The sequence below is a fragment of the Schistosoma mansoni genome, chromosome W (genome assembly GCF_000237925.1).
Source record: "Schistosoma mansoni strain Puerto Rico chromosome W, complete genome".
In the NCBI taxonomy this organism is placed as follows: Eukaryota; Metazoa; Platyhelminthes; class Trematoda; order Strigeidida; family Schistosomatidae; genus Schistosoma; species Schistosoma mansoni.
The window spans coordinates 28,753,917-28,779,436 of record NC_031502.1 but is presented as its reverse complement, the minus strand read 5'-3'; the positions used below and the strand labels follow the sequence as shown (position 1 = coordinate 28,779,436).

General features: G+C 36.6%; 2 protein-coding genes across 3 annotated transcripts in view; one reads left to right on the top strand and one right to left on the bottom strand.

The window, feature by feature from the left end:
• The window catches only part of Smp_047100.1 (putative protein-l-isoaspartate o-methyltransferase), a gene marked incomplete at both ends in the record, with an annotated part of 18,898 nt that extends 6,670 nt beyond the window's left edge, over nt 1-12,228 (top strand). Inside the window, 4 exons of one of the 2 annotated variants that reach the window (XM_018789254.1) lie at nt 1,976-2,029; nt 2,159-2,267; nt 6,991-7,108; nt 11,602-11,971. In XM_018789254.1, coding sequence (XP_018654714.1) covers nt 1,976-2,029; nt 2,159-2,267; nt 6,991-7,108; nt 11,602-11,971 — 651 coding nt within the window. Of the gene's footprint in view, nt 1-1,975; nt 2,030-2,158; nt 2,268-6,990; nt 7,109-11,601 lie in introns of both variants that reach the window. The other variant, XM_018789252.1, reaches the window with a different exon arrangement.
• Smp_047110 (putative dead box ATP-dependent RNA helicase) lies at nt 11,717-22,469 on the bottom strand. Its single transcript, XM_018789251.1, has 8 exons — nt 22,305-22,469; nt 22,030-22,269; nt 20,511-20,968; nt 17,148-17,459; nt 15,951-16,170; nt 14,529-14,615; nt 13,071-13,444; nt 11,717-12,310 (listed from the first exon to the last, which is right to left on the bottom strand). The coding sequence occupies exons 1-8, from the start codon at nt 22,347-22,349 to the stop codon at nt 12,223-12,225; spliced, it is 1,824 nt and encodes a 607-aa protein (XP_018654713.1). The 5' UTR covers nt 22,350-22,469; the 3' UTR covers nt 11,717-12,222.
• Between the last annotated feature and the right edge of the window lie 3,051 nt (nt 22,470-25,520).

The window sequence follows — 25,520 nt, the reverse complement described above, 5'->3', positions numbered from 1 at the left end:
TTTTCTCTTTTCAAATTTATTCACCTGGGTTATGCTCCTTGAATAACATCTTCAAACCCTAATATTTGCGATTACTGTTTATACTCTTACTACTCCTACCACTATGGGATTTGAATCGACAACTGCATCTCTGTGCTTATGTGGTATGGAAACTCGAACTGATGTACGTACGTAAGAAATTCTACGTTGTGGCTGACTGACTGAATTGATTTGCTAACTTAGCTTCCAAACCAGTGATACAAAGATGGCGATGATAAATTATTAACCGAGAGCACTAAGTCCAAGCAGCATAAACATAACATAGCTAAGGCAGTTTTATGAGAAGCTGCAGTCGATCGTAAAGAAGTGCCCAGAAGATCTAAACGTCGTAGTCAGAACAGACATTGGGTATGAAGATATCATGCGACGGCATGGACTGGGAGAAAGGAACGGGAATAGGCGGCAAAATATTCCCGAACAAAGGCATACACAAAGCAAGATGAGTCCCACCGTATTACACTGCAGACAACCAATTGTGATCATATTTACATCGACGACAACATCAGAACACCACCTGGTTGCTGGCAAGGTAAGACTTAAGCTAAAGAAGCACTGAGCAACTGGAGAAACAGCATTACAAAAGTTTGATACAAAATCTTTTGAGATACTGATAAACTTAGGATTTCAAGATAGAAGCACCTACAAACCTTCCCATAGATAGCAATCCACCAACGATCGAAGAAATCAGAATGGTCATCAGACAAATCAACAATGGGAAAGCAGCAGCACCTGACGACATACCACTTGAAGCACTGAAGTCACACATACAAGTAACTTCATTCATACTCCACGTTCGATTTAGGAAGATTTGGTACGAAGAACAAGTGGCACCGACAGACTAGAAAGAAGGATATCTCATCAAGATACCGAAGAAAGGAGATCTGAGCAAATGTGAAAACTACAGAGGAACCACACCACGTATGGTACCAATAAAAGTTTTCAACAGAGTGTTGATGAACCGGACGAAAGGTACAGTAGACGCCAAGCTTCAAGATCAACAGGCTGGATTCTGTAAGTATCGGTCGTGCACAGACCAAACAGCGACACTACGGATCATTGTTGAACATTCAATTGAGTGGAATTCGTCATTATACATCAACTTCCTTGACTATGAGAAGACGTTTGACAATGTGGATAGGGGAACATCATGTAACATTCTTCGATACTATGGTGCGCCTGAAAAGATCGTCAACATCATCCGGAGAAGCTCTGGAAGATGTGGGAATTTCCACGTACGTGATCAGCATCATCGACGAACAAGGAGGATCTGATGCAGACGTAAAGGCAAGGATTGGCAAAGTAAGGGCAGCATTCCTACACTTGGAGAACATATGCAACTCAAAACAACTGTCAGTCAACACCAAAGTCAGAATCTTCAATACGAACGTCGAGACAGTTCTAGTGTACGGAGCTGAAACTTTGAGAACCACCGTCATTTATGAACAATTACCTACGCAAGATACTCAATGTCCGTCTATCGGATACCATCAGCAACAGACTATTGTGGGAGAGAACAAACCAACTTTCAGCTGAAGAGGGAATTAAGAAAAGTCGGTGGAGGTGGATAGTACATACATTGTGGAAATCATCAAGCTGCACCACGAGGCAAGCCCTAACTTGGAATGCTGACGGGTAAAGAAAAAGGGGAAGACCAAGGAACACATTGTGTCGAGAATTGGAGGCAGACATGAAAAGGATGAATAGCAACTGGAAAGGATTTTCGAGGACAGATTCGGTTAGAGAACCCTGATGGGCGGCCTACGTTTTTCCATGAGGGCTAACTGGCGTAAGGAAAGTAAGTAATTAATGTGGAGGTAGTAAGTTCTGGGTTCACTTACCTGGTTTTGAATACTGAATATGTGGATACGCTGTTCATGATAGCTTTTTTTCAAACATCTGCAATTTTTTTTCAAATACTGTTGTGAAATAATATTTTCATTTATTTTACATAAAGCTCAACCCTCGTTTGTGCGTTAAATTTATATATTTTTAAATATAGGTTTCACGGTAGACACATCATTACTTTGTAAGGATATAATTATCTTATTGATTAGTCATTCAGGTTTAATAAATTTAAAGAAATTTATTGTCACATGTTAGTGGTCTACCTGTGGCGTAAATTTCAATAAATATCCTTCTATGTACCCATCGTTTCATCATTACAGCTCCTAAACAAAACGTGATATCATTAGAAAAATTAGCTGCCCGCATAATACGCAACCTTCTTCGAGGCGTCATCGAGTTTCGTCATAATGGTCCACCCATACTTGGCCATATGGAAGAAGTAGAAGAGGGGGAGAGTGAAGAAAATACAATGTGTGATACAAATGAAGATTCCGATACTTTGATGAACAATACTGACATAGAAGAACTTGGTGAACCAAGTAGGGAAGGTGGTGATAGTGTGTTACAACCTAGAAGTCCAGTTTCACAAAATTGTTCAATGGCTCGATTTCTGTGAGTTCGACTTTCGTATTTCTTAAGGCATGGTAGTAACATATTTTTTTCTCGAAGTAAATATGTATTCCCCTTGATAGGTAGTCTGTTTTATATTGATACTATAAGCTTAATCTAGAAATGTTGATTATAATGATTTTAGCCGTTTTCAGTTCATTTGTTAGGCCAGTAATATTCAATCTTCTGTTCTGAATAAATGGCAAAAACAAGATATGTTGCAAATCTTTCATAAGCTGGACTGCCGAAGCGCATTGTTTGCAGTAGAATTCAGATCTCTTTAGTGATCAGAACTCGTAGTATCTGGATCTGGCGATAGATTGTACGACCAATGCTTTATGACTAATTTATATAACCATGTCATCATCATCGGGCTAACCAAAACGCTTTATAACTGGAGTTGTATAATTTAATTCCATTTCTAGTTGTTCACTCATACCCGAATAATGTCGATCATTTCAATTAATAAAATCTACTAGTTACATGTTGAGGTGACACTTATGTGCTTACTCCGTTCAAAGAAATATATTGAGAACAAATATTTACGCACTAGTGGATACATTTTATTTCGCAAATTACGATTAACTGTTATTCTGTATTTTGTAAACAACTGTAATGATATCCAAACCAATTTAAACGTAAGTTGAATATCCATCGCCCTAAATTTAAATTGGAGAACGCGTTTTTCGTATGGATTATCACTTTCTTCAGATAAAGAGGTTAATTTAATTTGAAATGATTTGGATCATCTCACTGTTGATATTTTTGATTGAAACTTAATATGCAGGGATTGCCTCGATATACCCATTATGGCACAAGTTGATATAGAATAGATGGAATGTGGTTAACACTGGAATTAAGGCGCATATTTCGTCCTATATAGAACTTGTCAGCTGGACTTACCTGTATTCCAAAGTTGATGCTCACTCCGGGACTTGAACCCAGTACCATTTACATCAAACTTCACCGCGTTATCCACTTAACTGTTGGGTCACTCACTTGCGCAACGAGTTTAAGTCACGGAATAAACATCAAATTTGGGTTACTGGCACATCTAACTAACGAGACCCAAATAGGATAAAATGCACGTCCTGGATTCCACTAATAGGCACATTTCATCTATTCGGTATCAAAAAACTTATTGTTGATTGTGTTTCACTTTATATCTTAATACAGTGTTCAAGGAGAGGGTAATAAACTGTTAGAGTAATTCTAATCTTGGAAAAGTGTAAAAAATTTTAAACTGATTAACATCACAAAGCAAACAGACTTTTATATTCGAATATCATCTATCATATAATGTAACGTTCAATCACCTTTTATAGAATATGTAAGTAAAAAAAATGATAAGTGCATATTGTTTCTCAACAGATGATCGTATCGAATACCAAATACATCAGTACTTATTTGCAAACTAGGTAGTATTAGTACCCTAAAGAATTAATGTTGGGTTAATATATCGTATTTTTCTGTCTTCTCTAAGAAAAGTTTTCACTAGTATTTCTTATTTCGACCTCTATTAACGGGGTCACTTCATGCATACACATACTCCTTAAAATGGTCTGAAAGTTTTTTATGCCACAGTAAAGCTACAACTCCATAGTGTTTGCTTGTTTTAAATGTGATTATAACATTGTATTTCCTCCTGAAGATATTGTTAAATATTAATTATCGTTCTTATCATTAACATTTCATGGATTCAATATTACATTAGTTAATATTATGGTTTTATTATTATTCCTGCGCGTTATTTCCTTACTCATATTACCAATTCATATATTTATGTTTTTATATAATCCATCCATTTTATGATACATAAGATTTCTGTTTACAGTAAGTATGATTAATTATAGTTTAAATCATCTAATAAAATAATATAAAGGGGATTTCTTGAAGCAGTGAATAGGCGATTTCCAATACATTAAAATATTCTCTATCTGATAACTTAGTTTCACTAGTGTAATTTACAGTTCAAAAGTTTATGGTGTTTAATATCTTAATACTAAATCAAGAGAACGTGACATTAATCATTGACAAATAGTCAATACCATTATTTAGATCAGACATTTTGTCTACAGACTAAACAGTAACAAGTTCTAATTTTCGAGAAAGTATGACTTTTCTTACCGTTGTCTTCTTTACCAGTTTATAACAACACTTACGATCCATAGGTCATATAGGGTTTCTTGTCAATTACTCTTGAAAACTACTAGACCAACACGTTGCTGATTCATCCTATTGATAGAACCGACGAAAGTCCTGCTAGTATAACATGAATGTCATTATAAAATATCGTGTAACCTGCGTTTGTGATTCTAATTTCTGTATATACGTGTACATATTTACTGAAAATGAATTTTTATAAACCATTGTTAATTAATACAATTTTCCTTATTATTTGCATGATATTTTACTCTATTTTCTAAATGCATATTTGGTTATGTGCCTTGTAATCACAGACGTCTAGCCTATCTGTATGTGCTGCATTTGTCCTTATGCATTATCATTTTATAGCAATACTAGATTTGATAAGGGGTGGAATGTTTAAAATGAATCGAATTTTATAATAAGCATTTTGCATTTCCCTGAGAGAGAAATGAGAATACATAAGGAGATTGATACAGATTTTGTATCCAATAGGAATTTTTTTGCCATAGTTTGATTTTCCTCGTTTAATACATTATATCCTATGTACTTTTAACAGAAATGTTTACAGCTATTTTTTTCTTTATATATTGCTAATGTGTGATTTAATTTTTCCTAAAAGCTGAAAACCAAATTAGCTAAGTGAATGACCTTTTCTTATTGATCCAAAATTGGTTTCCTACACTCTAAAGGAAAGTTTCTTTGGAACTGACTGGATACCTTGATATTCGTGGGTGACGTATTCTCATCTATTTGATAGTAAAGTCGTATCACTGAGGATGGTGCTTATCGACATTATATGGCTTTTAGCAGATACATCCGGCTTCAGTTAGTAATATTAGTTTGTCATCAGGAATGAAGTTTGTCGCTTTTGTTCCATCCTCTCTTCTTTGCTTGATGGTTAGTATATTTAAGATGTATGTAGCTCCCATGTTATTACTCTAAGCGGACCCAACTGCTGCATAAAAATAGCAGCTACGGTTAGTTGACCATACTCCAACTAAGGGGGAGGGTATATGCATCAAGAACAAATATAATGGAAGGTTATCGCTGTAGAAATCTAGACAGAAAATTGCAACAATTGTATCCAATTACACGCTTAACCAAATTTAACACCTCGTTTTTTGATGAATAGACTCGAATCTGAGGCTCAATATTAGAAATATGGTTTATAAATTTTAATGACGTAAATTTACCTATTTTTCTTCAATAGCTTCGAGTGTTTTACTTTCTTGAAATTATTTTTTAGCTCACTGAAGGAACAGTATTATGACCCATGACATTGAATTTATGTTACTAAACAAGCAATATCTTACTGTCTGAATCTTTATCTTATTGTTCGTCTAATCTAAATGTGTGGTTTTTAAATTTATGATTTGTTGGAAATGCGGCGTTTCGTACTTATCGGATGTATGATCTGATTTTAGTCTATTATTATAAATCTACAAAACATTTGCTCTTTATTTTCAAAAAAACTCCCCAAATTTTTGACTCATTCCCAAAATAATTACAGTTTATTATTTTGAATACATTAGAACGGTCACACGCTATTATTAGGATTGCCATACAATAGGGCATGTAGTCATTCACCAATCCAATTCAAAATAAATCCAAGGTAACAAGTTACCATACTTCAGTATTTCTGAACCTCTGTTCATTGTTGTATTGTTTACATCGTTCTCCCACATTAGATTCAGAATACAGTTATTGAGATTATTGTGATATAAGATGGATATCAAATATATATATATATATATATATATATATATATCGTGAAAAACTGATAACTAGTTTTAGGTCCAAGTATCACTGAAGCGGTGGTTTGTGTACCCAATTTCCAATTAAAAGGATACAGTTTAAATTTCAACTTAGCTGACACAACATCAACGGTCACTTATTTTTATTAACCATCAAAAAATATATGCACTGAGTCGTCCAGCTCACAAGTTTGTACACGACTACACCTTAGCGTGCTTGGTGTCACGTATTAACTGAATTTGTAATCGCTTCTCAATTTAAATGGATTATTGTCTGATTTTAACGAATAAACAATAACTAAATGGAATTTATAAAGAGATTATGCTGATGGTTTAAAAAGCACCAAATTCAATAGGTAGTTAAATCTGAAATAGGAATACTAGTGAAGCATTTTAAACAATAAAAGTTGGATGTGGCGCTCCTTTCTTAAAGGAGTCCAAGGTTAGCATGGATTATTATTTAACAATATTTATCTTGTTGAATGAAAATTTAGTTTTGTAAATGATATATCGTGCATGTTGTTAATTTATATGAACCATTTGTAGTAAAGATGACTAATACGCATTTCTTCACACTTCCTTTTGGGGATGTACAGGCACTATTTGATAAATCACGCTGAGATAGGCAACGACGGATCACCTATTGAAGATACCAACTCAAACAGAACAAATTCAGGTGATGTGCAAAATGATACAACTGGAGATAACGCTTTGTAAGTGTGTGGTATTTTCCTAAATATCCTTCCACAGCTGTGACTAGTTTTTAGTACTTATATTGTGTACATTAAAGAGATAGACTAACTAGAAGCTGCTATTTCAAAAGTTCAACACAACCTTCCTTCGGGATACTAACAAACTCAACCAATCCAAGATAGCTATCAACAACAGGTTCCAACTCTAACGAGATCTATTGACAGAAGAAGAAACTACTATGGAGGGCAGTTTAAAAGGGATCTAAGAAACACTAACTTCAACATGTCTGGAGGGCCTGGACCGAAAGAAGCATCATCATAAGGAATGGATCTCTATCGAAACCCTGGACAAGACTCAAGAAAGGAAGAACAAGAAGACAGCAATTAACAACAGTTGAACAAGAACAGAGAAAGTCAAGACACACGCCGAATATACAGAAACAAACAAGCGAGTGAAGAGGAGCATTGGAGCTGACAAGCAGAAATACGAAGAAGTCCTAATAACAACAGTGGAAAAAGCTTCAAGAGTAGGCAGTATGCAACAGCTATGTGTCACTTTAGTGAACAAGACCTAGAGTGGGGACAATCGGATGTATTTGACAAGATTACAGAATATCTCACTAAAATCTGACAACCATACAGTAAACAGTTAATTTCCTTACTATCAATCAATTGTCTCAATCTTGACCGTACCTTCTGCAAATATCAGTTCATCGTTCACGCATTTTCATACCGATTGCGCTTTGTTGCTATTCTTTCCTTATCGACCTTCTGCTGCATTACATTCTATGCCTGACCATCATCAAGTACTATGTATGTGGATATAAGTAACCCACACCACAACACAACGAAGAAACTAACAGGGAAATACAGTAAACCAGAGAAAACGGTCAAGAATAAAGAATACAAGCCAATCACTGAGATTCAAGAACAGAGAAAATCGATGGATGGAACACCTTGAGCAACTCTTGAATAGGCCAGATTCACTGAATCTCCTGGACATCGAAGCAGCACATACAGACCTTCCCATAGATAGCAATCCACCAACGATCGAAGAAATCAGAATGGTCATCAGACAGAGCAGATAATGGTCCCGTCTTTTTCCGAGATTGTAGTACTTACACTTGAACTCTTAATTCCGGTTTCTTTTATAAGTTTGAAAATTTTCCTGGTTTCGCCTACAGCCGCTGCCTTTTCCATCTCTTTTCTTTCGTTGCCCACCATTCTTCGATACTATGGTACGCCTGAAAAGATCGTCAACATCATCCGGAGAAGCTCTGGAAGATGTGGAAATTTCCACGTACGTGATCAGCATCATCGACGAACAAGGAGGATCTGATGCAGACGTAAAGGCAAGGATTGGCAAAGTAAGGGCAGCATTCCTACACTTGGAGAACATATGCAACTCAAAACAACTGTCAGTCAACACCAAAGTCAGAATCTTCAATACGAACGTCGAGACAGTTCTAGTGTACGGAGCTGAAACTTTGAGAACCACCGTCATTTATGAACAATTACCTACGCAAGATACTCAATGTCCGTCTATCGGATACCATCAGCAACAGACTATTGTGGGAGAGAACAAACCAACTTTCAGCTGAAGAGGGAATTAAGAAAAGTCGGTGGAGGTGGATAGTACATACATTGTGGAAATCATCAAGCTGCACCACGAGGCAAGCCCTAACTTGGAATCAGTCAGTCAGTCAGCTACAACGTAGCACCAGGCACATATATGCATCGGTCCATGTTGCCATACCTCGTTAGCACAACAAATTGAACACCGGATTCATAAAAGTAGTTAATTTAGTGGCAGTAATATATAAAAGATAGGTTGTTTATAAGGATATAGTATAGGAAGGGAAAAAGTTATGAAGCAATTTTAATCTCAAGGTTTACGAGAAGATAAAGAGTGTATACACCTACGCCGTTGTGATCGATTCTGAGCCATGTCACACACAGTCTCCAACCATTGGTTACGATAGTCACGAGGACCCCAACCAAGTAGTCTGCATCTGTCAACATGACTCAGACTAGAAGTTAGTGACTTCATGCTCTGATGCCACGTTTTGGTTTGCCCGCCCCTAACTCTCTTCCAATCATTGCCAATACTAGTCAGCATAGTGCGTCGTGGTAATCGGTGTTCAGGCATACGTAACATGTGGCCCAACCATCTCAGTCGATGGAGATTCATGACCTCATCAACTATTTACCATCATTCCCTAATACCCTGAGTCTAACCTCCCTATTACTTACCCTGTGATCCCAGCAGATGCGAGCAATATTTCTAAGACATCTTCGATCAAATACTGGTAACTTACGATTATCTTCTACTCTTAATGGCCACGTTTCTCAGCCGTAAAATAGAACAGAACCGCAGCGCAGTGTGCTCGTCCCTTAATTGATAGACGGATATCTCGTCTTCGCCATAGGTGACGGAAGTTGGCAAAAGCCAAAGGAGCTTTTTGAATCCGTGCAGAGATTTCGTCAGACACCAACCCATTAGGGCTGATCAGACTTCCGAGATAAGTGAAGTTGTCCACGCGTTCGACTACTTCACTCCCTATCCTTAGTTCAGGTGTTGACCCAGGCCAGTCCCGGAGTAACAACTTACATCTAGATTGGGAGAAACGCATCCCAAAAATCCTGGCATTATTACTCAGTTCTAACAGAAGACTGCATTTTGTCAGCATCTTCACCAAACAGGACCATGTCATCTGCGTATTCTAAGTCGATTAGTGGACCTCCTGGTAGGAGATCAATTCCTGAAAATTCAGTCGACCAGAGTGTTATTTCCAGCAGTAGGTCTATAATGAAGTTAAACAAAAATGGAGATAGTGGACAGCCTTGTCGGACACCACTTGAGGTTTTAAAATCAGATGACAGTTCTCCATAAGCTCTCACTCTACTGGTAGTGTTCGAGTAAACAGCCTTCACAAGGTTTATGTACTTCTGAGGTACACCTTTCAATGACAGACACTGCCACAGAACCTCTCGGTCTACAGAGTCAAATACTGCTTTCAAGTCAAGAAAAACTATCATTATCGGAGGCCGATAAACATGTCTGTGCTCTAAAACTTGACGAATGGTGAATATGTGGTCGATACATCCACAACCAAGTCCGGAGCCAGCCTGATTTTCTCGTGTTTGCAGTTCACGAGTCTTAGTTGGGCGCCCGATAATTATTGAGGCAAGTATTTTAGATGCTATGTTAGTCGAGCTAATCCCTCTATGGTTATCACAGGATGATTTTGGCCCCTTCTTATATATTGGGACAATCAGTGATTGTGACCAGTCGGATGGGATTACGTCCATTTCCCCGATTTTAGCCAGAATATTAGTCAACCTAGTCGCTAAAATAGGACCACCGTATTTAAAGACCTCTGGAGCCAATCCATCAGGACCAGCTGCTCTTCCTCGTTTCAGATTAGTTATAGCCTTTCGAACTTCAGATAGGGTCGGGGGGCCTACTTCAATGTTTCATTCAGCCTGTCTGGGAATAGTGGGTAGTTGTGCACTAATTTGGAATCCTGACGGGTAAAGAAAAAGGGGAAGACCAAGGAACACATTGTGTCGAGAATTGGAGGCAGACATGAAAAGGATGAATAGCAACTGGAAAGGATTTTCGAGGACAGATTTGGTTAGAGAACCCTGATGGGCGGCCTACGTTTTTCCATGAGGGCTAACTGGCGTAAGGAAAGTAAGTAATTAATGTGGAGACACTAAGTTCTGAAATACTGAAACTGTGGATTCGTTGATGATAGGCGTAAGTAAATAATAGAGATATAAATAGCTGACAGAGGGACTTTAACAACGAACTTGCGATATCATTACGCTAACGCTGAATTATATTGTTCGAGTTATCCTAGGTAAGGATTATGAGATTAGGTTATATTGAGTAGGAAGCATGTTCTGATTCCTCGATATTAAGTACAAGTGGTCATTTTCACACCTTACTTTGTATCAAAACACAACGTCCATTTTGTGTTGTGTTTTCAATCATTTTTATGTACTTGAAAAAAACATTAACGTATTAACTTTTTTGTTCGAATGTCTGTCCATCCTCTGAAAATCTAATCCGCCCGTCTTAGTACCTGTAATGTGATATAGCAAATTTCACTGGGATATGCCCGCTGGCGTTTGTTGCCGTACTCATACAGTTTGAATATGATTAATTGAGTCTGTTGAACCTGCACAGGCTAAAGTAAGTAAAACTCACAAACCATGTGTTCTATGTTCATGGCGCGTAGATGTTGGATATGACGTCGTTTGCAGACTCCCACACCACTCATTTAATTTTCAGCTTATCTGAATTAGCTTAAGATAAGTTATAATTTACCATTAAACTTGGAATCTACACTCGAAATATAAATACGATAACTTCTTTGTAAATATTCACTATTATCCAAGGTCAATCTAATTCACTGAAAGATTTTCATGGCTAGACTAAACAGTTGGCAAAAATTCATTTGCTTAGTTGACTTGATATTTTAATAATTTTAACTCTTTTTAAATAGAGATGCAGAAACTGGAGGTTCTGACGGAACCGCAACCGAAAATCACCACAGTAATTCACCTTATCTACGAATCAATTTTTGTCGCTTTTTAAATGGTGTTAGTAATACTATTATCGGAACATCTACTGTTTGTGAACATAGTAACGAGGACGAAGATAACCAAATCAATGGGATTCTGAATACAAGTGCATCTGTAGATAACGAATCAACAATTGATGAACATGTAAAGAACAAATCTACACCTCACAAACAACGAAAAAAATATCGTTGGGTTCCCCCAAGCTACACTTACAAAGAAGAAATGAAACGTATACTTTCTGAAGAATTACGTCTTGGGAAGCCTTTAATTCGATCTGTGATTACATTGTGAAGTAGATTACTTTAAATTTATTTCATTCAGATAACTCTTATTCACAAAAATTAGTAAGGCATGTTACCAAATATTTATAAGCTATTTGTTTGTACTACGTAACTCCCTTGTTTTTTTCCATAACTCATCGACAAATCTTTAAACTTTGCCATGTTCTATCTTATCTTTTTACGCATGAAAACAATATAGTTTATGGAAAATTTATCTTTGAATAGGATTACTAAGGAAAGTAATTTCAAATTACAAACCTATCATCCAATCTTGCGTTTTTTGCTTAGCGCACCAGGTACTTCACTTATACGACCTCTGTGAGGATTCCATGGTCTAAACCACGAGCTCCTAAAACAAAATATATATATAGAAATATATTACAATTATTGGTGACATAATAATACAAAATATTAGACTGTATTCATTGGATAAACTAATACTACACAAACATTATAAATGTGCCGTAAGCGGTGAACGATAAGGATATTCCGATATAATCGAAATACTTATTGCAATGATTATCAAAAATGTATAACCCCGTAACAGTTAACAAATTCCCAGAAACCAGGTGGTTAGTACATTCCGTTACACCATACGGATTTAGTATGGGTGACTAATTATACCATCTATTTGCACAATCATTGGAGGCTTTAAGTGAAATACAAAACGTATCTGTCCAAGTTTGTGACTGATGTAAACGTCAATTAGTGTGACGTGAAAACCACTAATTCACGAAACATTTGTATACAGAAGACTAAAAATGTTCTTTTGTAAATTATAGTTATCTACCATGGATTAATTGAACTACCTAATTCTAGAACAACATATATAAGCGAACAATGTCATTTTCAATTACATTCTCATCAGGCTTTACTCTAATATGCAGTAATATTTATTAATATTTAACAATTTCGTATATGCACATAAATATTACTGTACATTGGAGTAAAGCCTGATGGGGATTTAATCGAAAACAATATAGTTCGCTCATATATGTTGTTCTATCCAGTTTTGTTCAACTGCTCAGAAGATAAAATAATCCAGTGCCTTCTTTTTTTGACAATGCATTAGGTAAAACGGAAGGAACAAAAAAACTGAGTACACTTACTTATCATGAATGTCAATATTTTCAGCATTCTTTTCTTTGTTGCAGTTCTTAAGCACCTTGTAAGCAAGGCGTCTTTCACCACGTCGACGACTAATCGAACCGTCTAAGAGTTGTTTCCTCTCAGCTTTTGATTGTTTACACATAAGGTTTACCCGCCTTTTCTTCCATTCATTTACAAGTCTTTCTAGTTCTTCATCGACTTCAGAACCACTTCTTTTCATCACAGATAATATCCCATCCATATGCGGGAGGTCAGAATCAGTCCATAAGGTAATAGCCCGTCCATGGTGACCAGCTCGGCCAGTTCGACCAACGCGATGTATATATTCTTGTTTTAACGGAGGAACATCGTAATTGACTACCATACTGACACCCTAGTAACCATACAATATATTTAAAAATTCTTTGAATATTTAGACAATTAAAGATACGAAAATAGTGAAACTATAGGTGTTAGTACTCGAAGCGTACATCATAAATAATGAAACTGAGTAGTAAACTTCTAGTTATGTACGCTGTAGATTCATCCTTTCAAGGATGCGTCTCTATGGTATTGACCACCAGTGAGTAACAGGAATAATTGATGTCAAAATATGAAGCACAACAACTTAAATAAATGCGCAACATATAATGAGCAATTAACATTTGATTCTAATGGATTTTAAGTGTTGCGATTGTGTTTGAAGTTCAGTGAGTGAAAATAAAATGTACTGAGAGTAACGTTAATGCAAGTATTAAACACTGAAGTCGTGTAAGAAAACAACAACACAGTGGTCCGTCTCAGATCGGCTGATGATAATAATAATTTGCAGCAAATCCACAAGAATGCTGACGTCTAGGGATTTCAACGTGTTCGCCCTAAAACGTTTTCTTCCATTGATTCAGGTAGAAAGTATGTCGCGCATCTTATAAGCGGTTGTTTATTTAAGAATATAAGGCAAGTCAGAACGAGATGGAGTTCGGAATGGCTTATAACTAACCATCATTAAAAAGTAGATCCCCGAAATGTGAACTCATTGATAAGATTCTCAAAGAAGTGAATTCGTAAACTGGAAACATTTAAAAACACAACTTAGGAAACTTCACGTTAGATCAACATACGTTCTAACCGTTTATCCTTCTGTATATTTGTTGTCATAAAAATAAATGGTCCCTTGAAATGCCGTGCACTTAATAAGCTTTAATTATTCCCCAAGTAGAAACGTTCGGGATCGTTACGTGCTAATGATGCTTAGAGGGGATACATCGAGCACTTTCAATTTCTTCTAGTATGTGTTTAACACATTATGATGAAAATTCTTCAATGTAATCAAATATAGGGCACTGAATAAAGCGATTATATTACCATTAATCAAGGGTCAAAATGACATAAAGGCAAAAAAGACGATGTATGATACGTTTTTCTGATACAGCTTATATGCAAAACATAAATCAACCAGTTTAATTTCAAAAACTTACTTTAAAGTCTATTCCACGACCCAATAGATCCGTACAGATAAGAACATGAAGCTGTCCCTCACGGAAAGCGCGAACCACACTGGCACGCTTTAAGAAGAAGAAAAGCTTTATCAAATCTATTAAGTAGCTAAAAATTAACAAATGATAATCATTCCATTGATTCACATATTAAATAACACTTGATAGGACTCTAACTTTTATACCATGAATGTGCAATTTATCGTGCTAATTCTTCGTCATAGAAGTTGCTAAGTTGTCAAGGCACTGGACATCCAATCGTTAGGTCGCAGGTTTGACGCCACTACATCAATATATTTCGGTCTGGATAGTCAAGTAGCATCAACGTGCCTTATAAAAATATGAGACCCAAAGTTGAGTACATAAATGTATACCTGATAAAATTAATAGGACAGATTCTAATACTTCTTCACACTTAACTTATCCAAAGTCACTTATCACTTATACACAGAGATATTGTGACAGTGTTTGTCTCTACTTAATACTATACACATTTTCTTACTATGACTAAACCTTTTTCTTAGGTGAGCGGTCAATTTTTTCCAGTTCATCAAGCGTTGCGTTGACGGCGAACAGTATTTTTCATCACTTTTTCTCTCTTGGAATCTTGATTCAAATGATACTTGAACACGTTAATAAGGATAGAAAATAATCAGTGACAAAGCAAGAAACTAAATAGAATATTTGCAGAACAGTGATATACCGTTCGTCACAAACTAAGATCAATTGTGAATAAACAAATTTAAAGTCCACAGAAAGTTAAATTCCCCCAATTACTAAGTAACTCGTCTATAAATATACGACTGAGTGGCACTTAGCTATGTTTGGAAGGGACGACAAATGATTTGTTTCTAAGTGTTCAGTTATACTTTTTCAAAGTGGCTAGATAAGACATTAGGTCTGACTACCACATGATACTTTGATTTCCTATATAGCAAATAGAAATTGTATAATAAAAAAAACCATGAATAAACCAAACTATAAGGCATGAACTTTCAAAAAGGATCTTCATAATTTCACATTGTAATGAATATTTTGTGACTACTATTGTAGTGAATGAAAACTCAGGTTGAGAAAACCAATTTATCATTCGATGTAAAATCACACGGTGCCTTTGTAAAATATGAAAATCATAAATTAAATACATCGTTCGCATAGCTTCTTTGCACTGTCTTTCACATACTCCACTATCCCTCTAATTCTGTTGTTATTTCGATCGCTCTCCGATTTCCTCCCTGTTCTCTTTATTTCAATACTCTGCTCCCAGGCATTCCACTTTCGATTGAGGCTACATACTACTTACATGTCAGCACAAATAGCGCAAACCACACTGTTACTACACTCATCACCAAGCAGGAAAATAAACTTTAACATAAAAATCTCTCTCTAAAAATGTATACATACTTGTGCTTCTGTTTTGTCACTTGAAATAACATTCGCAAGAATATCTGCATCAGACAATAGAATTTCCTTAAGAATTTCATTGGCTCTATCTCGAGACTGCATAAAAATTAAACATGGATAAGCTAGTCCATTAGCCAATAGATAACGCATCTCTAACAATTTCCCCTGTTCTGTAGCACAATAACGTAACTCTTGTTTGACAGTAGAAACAGCAGCATTTCTATACAAGTGGTTAGAAAAAAGTACTTAGAAACGGCGAAAGTTAAAAAGGGGTAAGGTGATTGTTGTAAACTTAAGTGGTGACGACAGTTTATCTTATATGAAAGTGCAGTTAATTTTTTTCAAGTTATACTTTTTGAAAAATAAGAGCATTCAACTTCTCTAAGTATCCATTAACTATTGAACCCAGGAATATCATATACTTAACTTATTACTGTTATACATCTTGTCATACTACAACTGGAACTAATAAATTGCTGCATGAGAACCAACAGCCGTTCAACCAAGAGTTTACGCCCATGTTTCCTTTAATTATATTTGAAAATATAAGCTGATCTTTAAAATTCAAAGATTTGATGAATCAAAAGATAGGTCGAACTTCTATCGGTAATGGTTGGCTGAAATTAGTTATGTTAGCTTAAAATACTTTGTTTTGAAGAAAGCACTTACATCAGACCATTATTTTTGTAACAATAAAAAGTTGATTGGGATTACTTTGCAACTGTCTTTCACACTTTATTGCTTATATGTTACCTGACAAGTAAACTGTAGTCATACCACAGTGGTTGAATGTTATTACAACTTTCATAGTAAATTTAAACTTTTGTGGAACCCCCCCTTCTACAACTATTTATGAAATTCAAAAAGTCTGCATAAGCTGAAAAAAGTGGATGCTTTGCTTTTGAACGACCATGTGCATACATAAAGATTTCCAACCATTAGGCGTTAAGTTATCTGGCCAACAAATTAGTAGACAATAACGTACTTAGAATCTGACGTCAGTAGAACCTTAAGAATACCGAAATTTAGTACAGAGTTACCTAACCAGATATTCAGATTTAAACTAAGCGTAAAAACACACAAATACAGGTTTTGATTACAAAACTGAGGGGACATTGAACAGCGCAACACTACTACCCAAACATAAAGTAGAATAAACAAGCTTTTAATGATTGTTACTAATAATGTCTTACTTACCGGATACCTACTCGTAACTGAATTAACTCATACTCCGAACTGTCTAATTTTAAGAGGACAGGCAGCTGATTTCGTGCCCATGAAACAACTTCATCAGGAACAGTAGCTGAAAATAAAGCGACTAAAGGTCTCCTAATTGATTGTCCAGTGAGGTTTACTTTCTGAATAAATTCAAAAATAGGCGCAACCTGATTATGAAATCCTCGAGGTCGGTATTTTGTCTTGTTACCATGTTCAGTGTTAGAAAAGGATATATCGTTAAAATTGACTTCTAACATTTTATCGCATTCATCTACTACAAGCCAAGACAGTCTAAATTATGTAAAATAACAAATAACATATTTTAAGTGCAATTGCGAGATATAAACAAAGTGGCTGATTTATGAAAAACACTGGTTGGTATTTTGGGACCCTTGATAGTTCCAATAACCTTTTGGTTTAATTTCAAGACTTATTTGTATATACATACTTCTTTGTTAAAACAAAGGTATTAAAAGTGTTCGCAGGAAAACTTCCTCAGATCATCTATACACAAATTGACATCATCTCACGTATAAACAGACAAAAATGCCTATTTTGCGTAATTCAAAAAACTATTTAGTAAAAAAAGATCGTCAGCAGAAATTTAACCAGTGATGGTCACCAGAGCTTCAAACCTCAATAACACCATTCCCGTTGGTCCATGTCAATACATACTAGGTAAGGAACGCAAATCGATTGATGAAGTAGTGAAACTTCATTAGTTGAGATTGCTGGGACACATGTTACGTATGCCCAACCACCAACTGCCCCCGACGTGCAATGTTTCATGGTGTAGGAGTAGGTTGGAAGAAAGCTAGGGGCGGCCAGACCAAAACGTGGCACAAATCCATGAATTCATTGAAAAGTGGACTGAGCCATGTTGGTAGGTGTAGACTACCTGGTTGGGATCCGCGAGATGATAGCAATTGATGGTTAGAGACCTTGAATGACATGGCTCACAATCGTTTGCAATGGTGAAGGTGCATCTACTCGTCATGTTTTGCCAAATTCTAATCTTACTTCTTCATGTCTCTTTTTCTCTTTTCAAATTTATTTCACTGGGTTATGCTCCTTGAATAACATCTTCAAACCCTAATCTTTGCGATTACTGTTTATACTCTTACTACTCCTACCACTATGGGATTTGAATCGACAACTGCATCTCTGTGCTTATGTGGTATGGAAACTCGAACTGATGTACGTACGTAAGAAATTCTACGTTGTGGCTGACTGACTGAATTGATTTGCTAACTTAGCTTCCAAACCAGTGATACAAAGATGGTGATGATAAATTATTAACCGAGAGCACTAAGTCCAAGCAGCATAAACATAACATGGCTAAGGCAGTTTTATGAGAAGCTGCAGTCGATCGTAAAGAAGTGCCCAGAAGATCTAAACGTCGTAGTCAGAACAGACATTGGGTATGAAGATATCATGCGACGGCATGGACTGGGAGAAAGGAACGGGAATAGGCGGCAAAATATTCCCGAACAAAGGCATACACAAAGCAAGATGAGTCCCACCGTATTACACTGCAGAGAACCAATTGTGATCATATTTACATCGACGACAACATCAGAACACCACCTGGTTGCTGGCAAGGTAAGACTTAAGCTAAAGAAGCACTGAGCAACTGGAGAAACAGCATTACAAAAGTTTGATACAAAATCTTTTGAGATACTGATAAACTTAGGATTTCAAGATAGAAGCACCTACAAACCTTCCCATAGATAGCAATCCACCAACGATCGAAGAAATCAGAATGGTCATCAGACAAATCAACAATGGGAAAGCAGCAGCACCTGACGACATACCACTTGAAGCACTGAAGTCACACATACAAGTAACTTCATTCATACTCCACGTTCGATTTAGGAAGATTTGGTACGAAGAACAAGTGGCACCGACAGACTAGAAAGAAGGATATCTCATCAAGATACCGAAGAAAGGAGATCTGAGCAAATGTGAAAACTACAGAGGAACCACACCACGTATGGTACCAATAAAAGTTTTCAACAGAGTGTTGATGAACCGGACGAAAGGTACAGTAGACGCCAAGCTTCAAGATCAACAGGCTGGATTCTGTAAGTATCGGTCGTGCACAGACCAAACAGCGACACTACGGATCATTGTTGAACATTCAATTGAGTGGAATTCGTCATTATACATCAACTTCCTTGACTATGAGAAGACGTTTGACAATGTGGATAGGGGAACATCATGTAACATTCTTCGATACTATGGTACGCCTGAAAAGATCGTCAACATCATCCGGAGAAGCTCTGGAAGATGTGGAAATTTCCACGTACGTGATCAGCATCATCGACGAACAAGGAGGATCTGATGCAGACGTAAAGGCAAGGATTGGCAAAGTAAGGGCAGCATTCCTACACTTGGAGAACATATGCAACTCAAAACAACTGTCAGTCAACACCAAAGTCAGAATCTTCAATACGAACGTCGAGACAGTTCTAGTGTACGGAGCTGAAACTTTGAGAACCACCGTCATTTATGAACAATTACCTACGCAAGATACTCAATGTCCGTCTATCGGATACCATCAGCAACAGACTATTGTGGGAGAGAACAAACCGACTTTCAGCTGAAGAGGGAATTAAGAAAAGTCGGTGGAGGTGGATAGTACATACATTGTGGAAATCATCAAGCTGCACCACGAGGCAAGCCCTAACTTGGAATGCTGACGGGTAAAGAAAAAGGGGAAGACCAAGGAACACATTGTGTCGAGAATTGGAGGCAGACATGAAAAGGATGAATAGCAACTGGAAAGGATTTTCGAGGACAGATTCGGTTAGAGAACCCTGATGGGCGGCCTACGTTTTTCCATGAGGGCTAACTGGCGTAAGGAAAGTAAGTAATTAATGTGGAGGTAGTAAGTTCTGGGTTCACTTACCTGGTCTTGAAATACTGAAGCTGTGGATTTGTTTATGATAGACGTAAGTGAATATTAGACATATAAACAAGAAAAGAATTTTGCAGGACAGAATTGGTTGGAGAAACCTGGTGGGCAGCCTGTGTTCCTCTATGAGGGTTAACAGGTTTAATTTGGGGCATTAAACTAACCTATCTCATAAAATTTTAAAGCTATTGGTAATGTTCTCATCGACTGTTCACTGAATTTTCGAAAAAGAAATTGACGACTCAATATACTAGAACGAAATTAAACTGGTTAATATAAAACTCTGGAAACAAGATACATAGGAATCTACTTTAATGTAGACCATGGTTAGTCTTCAAAGTAAAAAAATTCTGTGAATGGAGAAACACTTAATTAAATTTGTTCCGCATAAAATTATTTATAAAAGCTATCGACAGCAAACAAACCTGGATAAATCAATGGGACAATGTTCTGATGGAAGAGATAATAGAGTGCTTAATCGACTAGGGGTAGAAATTAGGATTTTAGTGCTTGAGGGTAATTTCAATTCACGAACTTTTCTTGGTTTCGTTGATAAAACATCATTTTTAGAAACGTTTCTGGCCTTCTTTCTGTAGCGAACAAAATAATGCTTTTTGTGCAACGCTGCTATATAACAGTCCGCTTGGATCCCAGAAAATAGCCTGATAGCTTCAGAACGAATTTGATGCATTAGTTCTTGAGTTGGAGCCAAGATCACAGCAAATGGGAATATTTTATGTTTAGATGATGTCTCCTCAGTTATATTGTCCATGACCTCAGAATTTTCAGAGGTGTTTGCACTTAGCAACTGATTGAGCACCGGGAGAAGATAAGCTGCTGTTTTCCCGGAACCTGTAGGTGCACAAGCAAGTAGGTTACGGTGCTACAAAAATCACAATAAAGAACCCAGTGAAAATTTATCACAATGATCTCGAGAATCAGTCAATTTATAAACAACTAAAAGAGCATATGTCTGGTGAATTTGAAAATATAGACGTTTGACGTGAAAATATTATCAAACTGATTGCAATAGTACACTACTACGTTATCACATTATTTTACTCAGACTAAAGATGGCAGAAAACAACAATTCTGCCTACATCAAATCCGACTGCCAAAAAAATATCGAAAAAATACTAACTGTCAGGATGATATGCTTTCATATGTGTTTGTCTACGTCAGCTTCGGTCACATCCCTTTTCATCATTTTCCAATCATGACGTCCCAATCTGAAGTTTGGTAGCAAAACGTATGATAAGTAATAATTAGTTCACCGCTTAGTATATCTAATTCATATGTTATATTTTGAAAGAAACATGGGTAAATCATCTACCAACGCACTGAGAAATACTGACTTAACATACTAAGGATTTAAAAACGTTTCTAAAACAAAACATTCGCGAGTTAATAATCCGAATGATCGATACATAAATAAATGTTATTGGTTTTCCAAGTTTACGTAAACAATACTTTGTTAAACTTAACGACCGTAATTCGTATTTTCGTTGCTTGAAGATGCTAAATTCATTTAATTTGGTCAGCTATTAACTTGTAAATGCCATCCATATATATTCCTTATCGAGTCAGTTTTTTGATAATGGTCAAAAACATTGGTAGAACGAGGCCAGCTCACTGGACAAAAGGATAAGATTTCACCGAAAGTACAGAGTTATAGCGGCTTTTAGTGTAAATTACAACAAACAGAAAAGAGAGTACTAGTTCTTCCCCCATATGCGAATTGGGATCCAGTAGGGTCAAGAAACGTTACACTAACTCGCACTATCTAACTAGTATGCCGATTAATTTTTAATACGAATTTTTCAAGAGAAACACGAAATACTCGAGTGTAATGCATGTATACACACCCTAAACACAATGGTTTATAGCTACGACAAAAATGAAGCTGAAAACGTGTGCAAAATGAAACAACATCAACAGACCAACCTGCATCATGATAGGAATGCTTTGGGATTGTATGGGTGTTGGAGTTTTGTATCCTAGCTCAGATAAGTTATGTAAAATCAGATCACTGATTTGACAGAATTTGCTCCAAAATGAATAGATTGGTGGGGGAATTTTGCTTTGCCTGTTTATTGCTGAAACTTTGATGTCATGAGATAACCTATACTGTTTAGCTTTCGACGATTTACATTTTTCCTTTTTCTTTACAACTGAAGAATCCACCTTTAAAAAATACTAAGCATTATACGAAGATTTACATCAAAATCCAACCCAACTAAGTTGTCATCAGCTGGAATATCCATATTCTAGCTTAACAGATAAGATACAAATTCTTAATGAGCTTCAGTATATCATATTTCCTTCACAACGATAGTTGCTTGATGGTAGCGTCACGTTTCATATGTCTTTCACTATTATTCGGTATACAATCTTTTTACTTCAAACATTGGTAAAACAAAATATTGAACGTGAATCATTTCATCAGCACTTGGTAAGGTGAAATACAGACGATTGAAGTGCTGATATATTAGATAATTGTAGATCTCTTTCATACTTTACATTTTCACTAAACGTTAGCCCAGTAGTTTTTCGCTTTCAGAACACAGTATATGACAAACATGCAACGCTGGTGCTTATGTTGTATACATTTATGCAATTAACTTTTGTGCATTTCGGTGTACGCTCATTTGTTTCTACCAGGAGAGCTGAGGTGTTGACACCTCTGGTCTTTTTGATCGTGCTGACATTTTATTATCTAGTTCAAGTGCCTCCACATTATGACTCACTCATGGTTGTATCGTGTTTGAGACTTATAGTCCGTGGTTGGATTTCAAAGTCAGTAAGAATACTGAACGAAAGTATGGGAGATACTTACTCATGTTACTGTTAGTTAGACAGTTGTGAATAATATTGTGCTAGTGTTTCCGTATCAGTGAATGAATTTGCTGTAATTGTTAAATAGACGTATTATTGGCCATTGTTTGTTCATTATTTCTGTTTTGACGGCCAAAAATAGTTCATTGCACTGTTTCAGTCTCTATAAGGACGTCGATACTCCGACCGCGACAATCGCCATCTGCCTATTGTCTATTATTATATGTGACCTAAGATATGATTTTATGTCACGAAGCTGGTTCTCATCCATTCATTTTGACCTATTGTTTGGCTACATATTGATACTTGTAACGAATTCTTTCGGTTAATTTCGCATTTGGCTCTCTCTACCCACGTACTCTGATTAAGGTTGTGAAATCTCTTTGTGTTGTGATCCATAGAGTCATCAAGAAGCTCTTAAAACTTGATTACAAAGCATTATAATTTCCGTTAAAACTCAAAAATTTTCTGTACTAACTTGCCCTTATACCTGTCCTGTAACACAAAACGTGTAAGATTTGTCTGCAATGATCCTTTTGATGATTGTGTCAAAAAGTGGGTTGTAGTGCTGATATGGTTGTTCGAGATACACAGTTATCTGTCCGTAGTCCGAATGAGGGGCTCTCTATCTGAACGTGAACACATCCAGTATCTCAAACGACGACAATAAGCACTTGGGATTGAAACACCAGTGAACTACTTCGAAACCTTGCAGGAGTTTGAAAAAACTGGAACGTTTCTTGTGGTGATAGGTTAAAATTAGACTTCTGAGAATAAACAATCTCTTACCATAGAAAAACCCATGTGACAAAGGTCACGCACCAGGACCATAAAATGTAAATAATTATTGAGAAATCTGCACACTGAAGGTTTATAAACGCAAATGAAGCTAGGAATTAAGTCAAACTCATCGTCAGTCATGGACCACAGATGTCGTGGAAATAGTGTACACAGTACACATTTCATTACTTTGCTCATGAATTTCACCATATATATATATATCGAGCAGCCGTTTTGTCTTGAAGTGTTACTCTACGTAGCCAGTCTATCAACTAAAGTTACAGCATAAATATTTTGGATGCAGATAGATGGCATTGTTAATGTATGATTGTTCCAGTTTCTTCTTGACTAGATGTACATTACTTGAAGTTTCATTCACGCGAGGTGGAAAATATCTTTCCTATGTTGCTTGAGCTTTTAAGGCTTTGAAATTGGTGAGCTTTGGAGTTATGACGCTCGATGTCCGAAACTGATACTGATATGCAAACTCCGATACTCGATACTTTAATAGGCAAACTAATGGGAAGAATAAAAGCGTACAGGGAAGTTTGTTGGGTTAAAGTGATTTACATACAAAATCAGTGATTTATATATATGAATACCTATCCACTTTTTGGAAAACGAAGCCATTTCTTATTCAGTAAAATGTGATTGTTATTTGGAAGGATTCCGATTTCCACAACGTGATTTTCTCATTTGGGTGCTTTCCATTGTCCCCCCCGTACCATTGGGTATACTTCTGAAAATCTTTAACGATATTGACAACTGGGAGCTGTTTTTTCCTTCAGTGAGGGCGTCTTAAATACTGAAATTCACATGAGCAGTGACCAGGTTCAGTAAAAGCAACTTAATAATTTGACGGGATTATGCCACCAACATATTAACCAATTAATTATGGTAAATCACAATGTTTTTACAGGTGTAAGCTTTGTAGCGCACTCCGATAAGTTGAAAGATGAAAATTATTTTTGTATGCTATTCTGCATAGATATGTAGTGGATGTCGAGTCGAAGACGGACTATGATCACCACTACAATTCGTTTACGCGCCCAGAAACGACTTGGTTCCTTTGATAGCTCGTAAATCAGAAGGCTTTATTAATCCAGATCAAGTATATTTATTGGCGATCTCGTGGTATAGAAATAATACCGAGACGTGCCAAAGAGTACAGGCAAAATGAGCAGTGCGTGAGCAAGTTCGAACTAAACAAGGCGGAGAGCGAAACAAGAAGTGAAACTGATACAGTTAAACATAGTAAAACAATCTCTGGTACAATTGGTTACAATAATAATAATTGTTTCTGTCCTTCCAATCGTGTTCTTATCGAGACTGGCCGGTCACTACAGATAAACTAATGTCGATCAGTTCCCATAATTTTCTATAGCCAATGTTATGCACTCTTTCATTTTGTGTCATTTATTTGTACATCCTCTCACCAGACCTCTGTAGTGAACCCCTCTATTTTAGATCCCTTTGCCTCATCACTTATTTTACTTCTTTGTAAAGTTTCCGTAAACCAGGATGAAGATCATCAGTAAGTTGACAAAAACGTTAATCCCATCTCTGCACTGAGTTGTTTTTCACAGAGATATTTCACACCGTGGCTGCACACCGGGTCATAGTACATTCCGGAAACCTGAATCCAAGAAAACGATTACTGTGACATCTTATTCCCCGTGTATTGCTCTAGTTACATCCGAAATAATCTCCTCGTGCTTTGGAACTCCTTAATGCCAAATACAGTCACCACGTCTGTGATAACACAGAAGGTGAAGCCGATAGATTTGCGAATCAGAATTTTCGCCGGTCTGAAATTATTG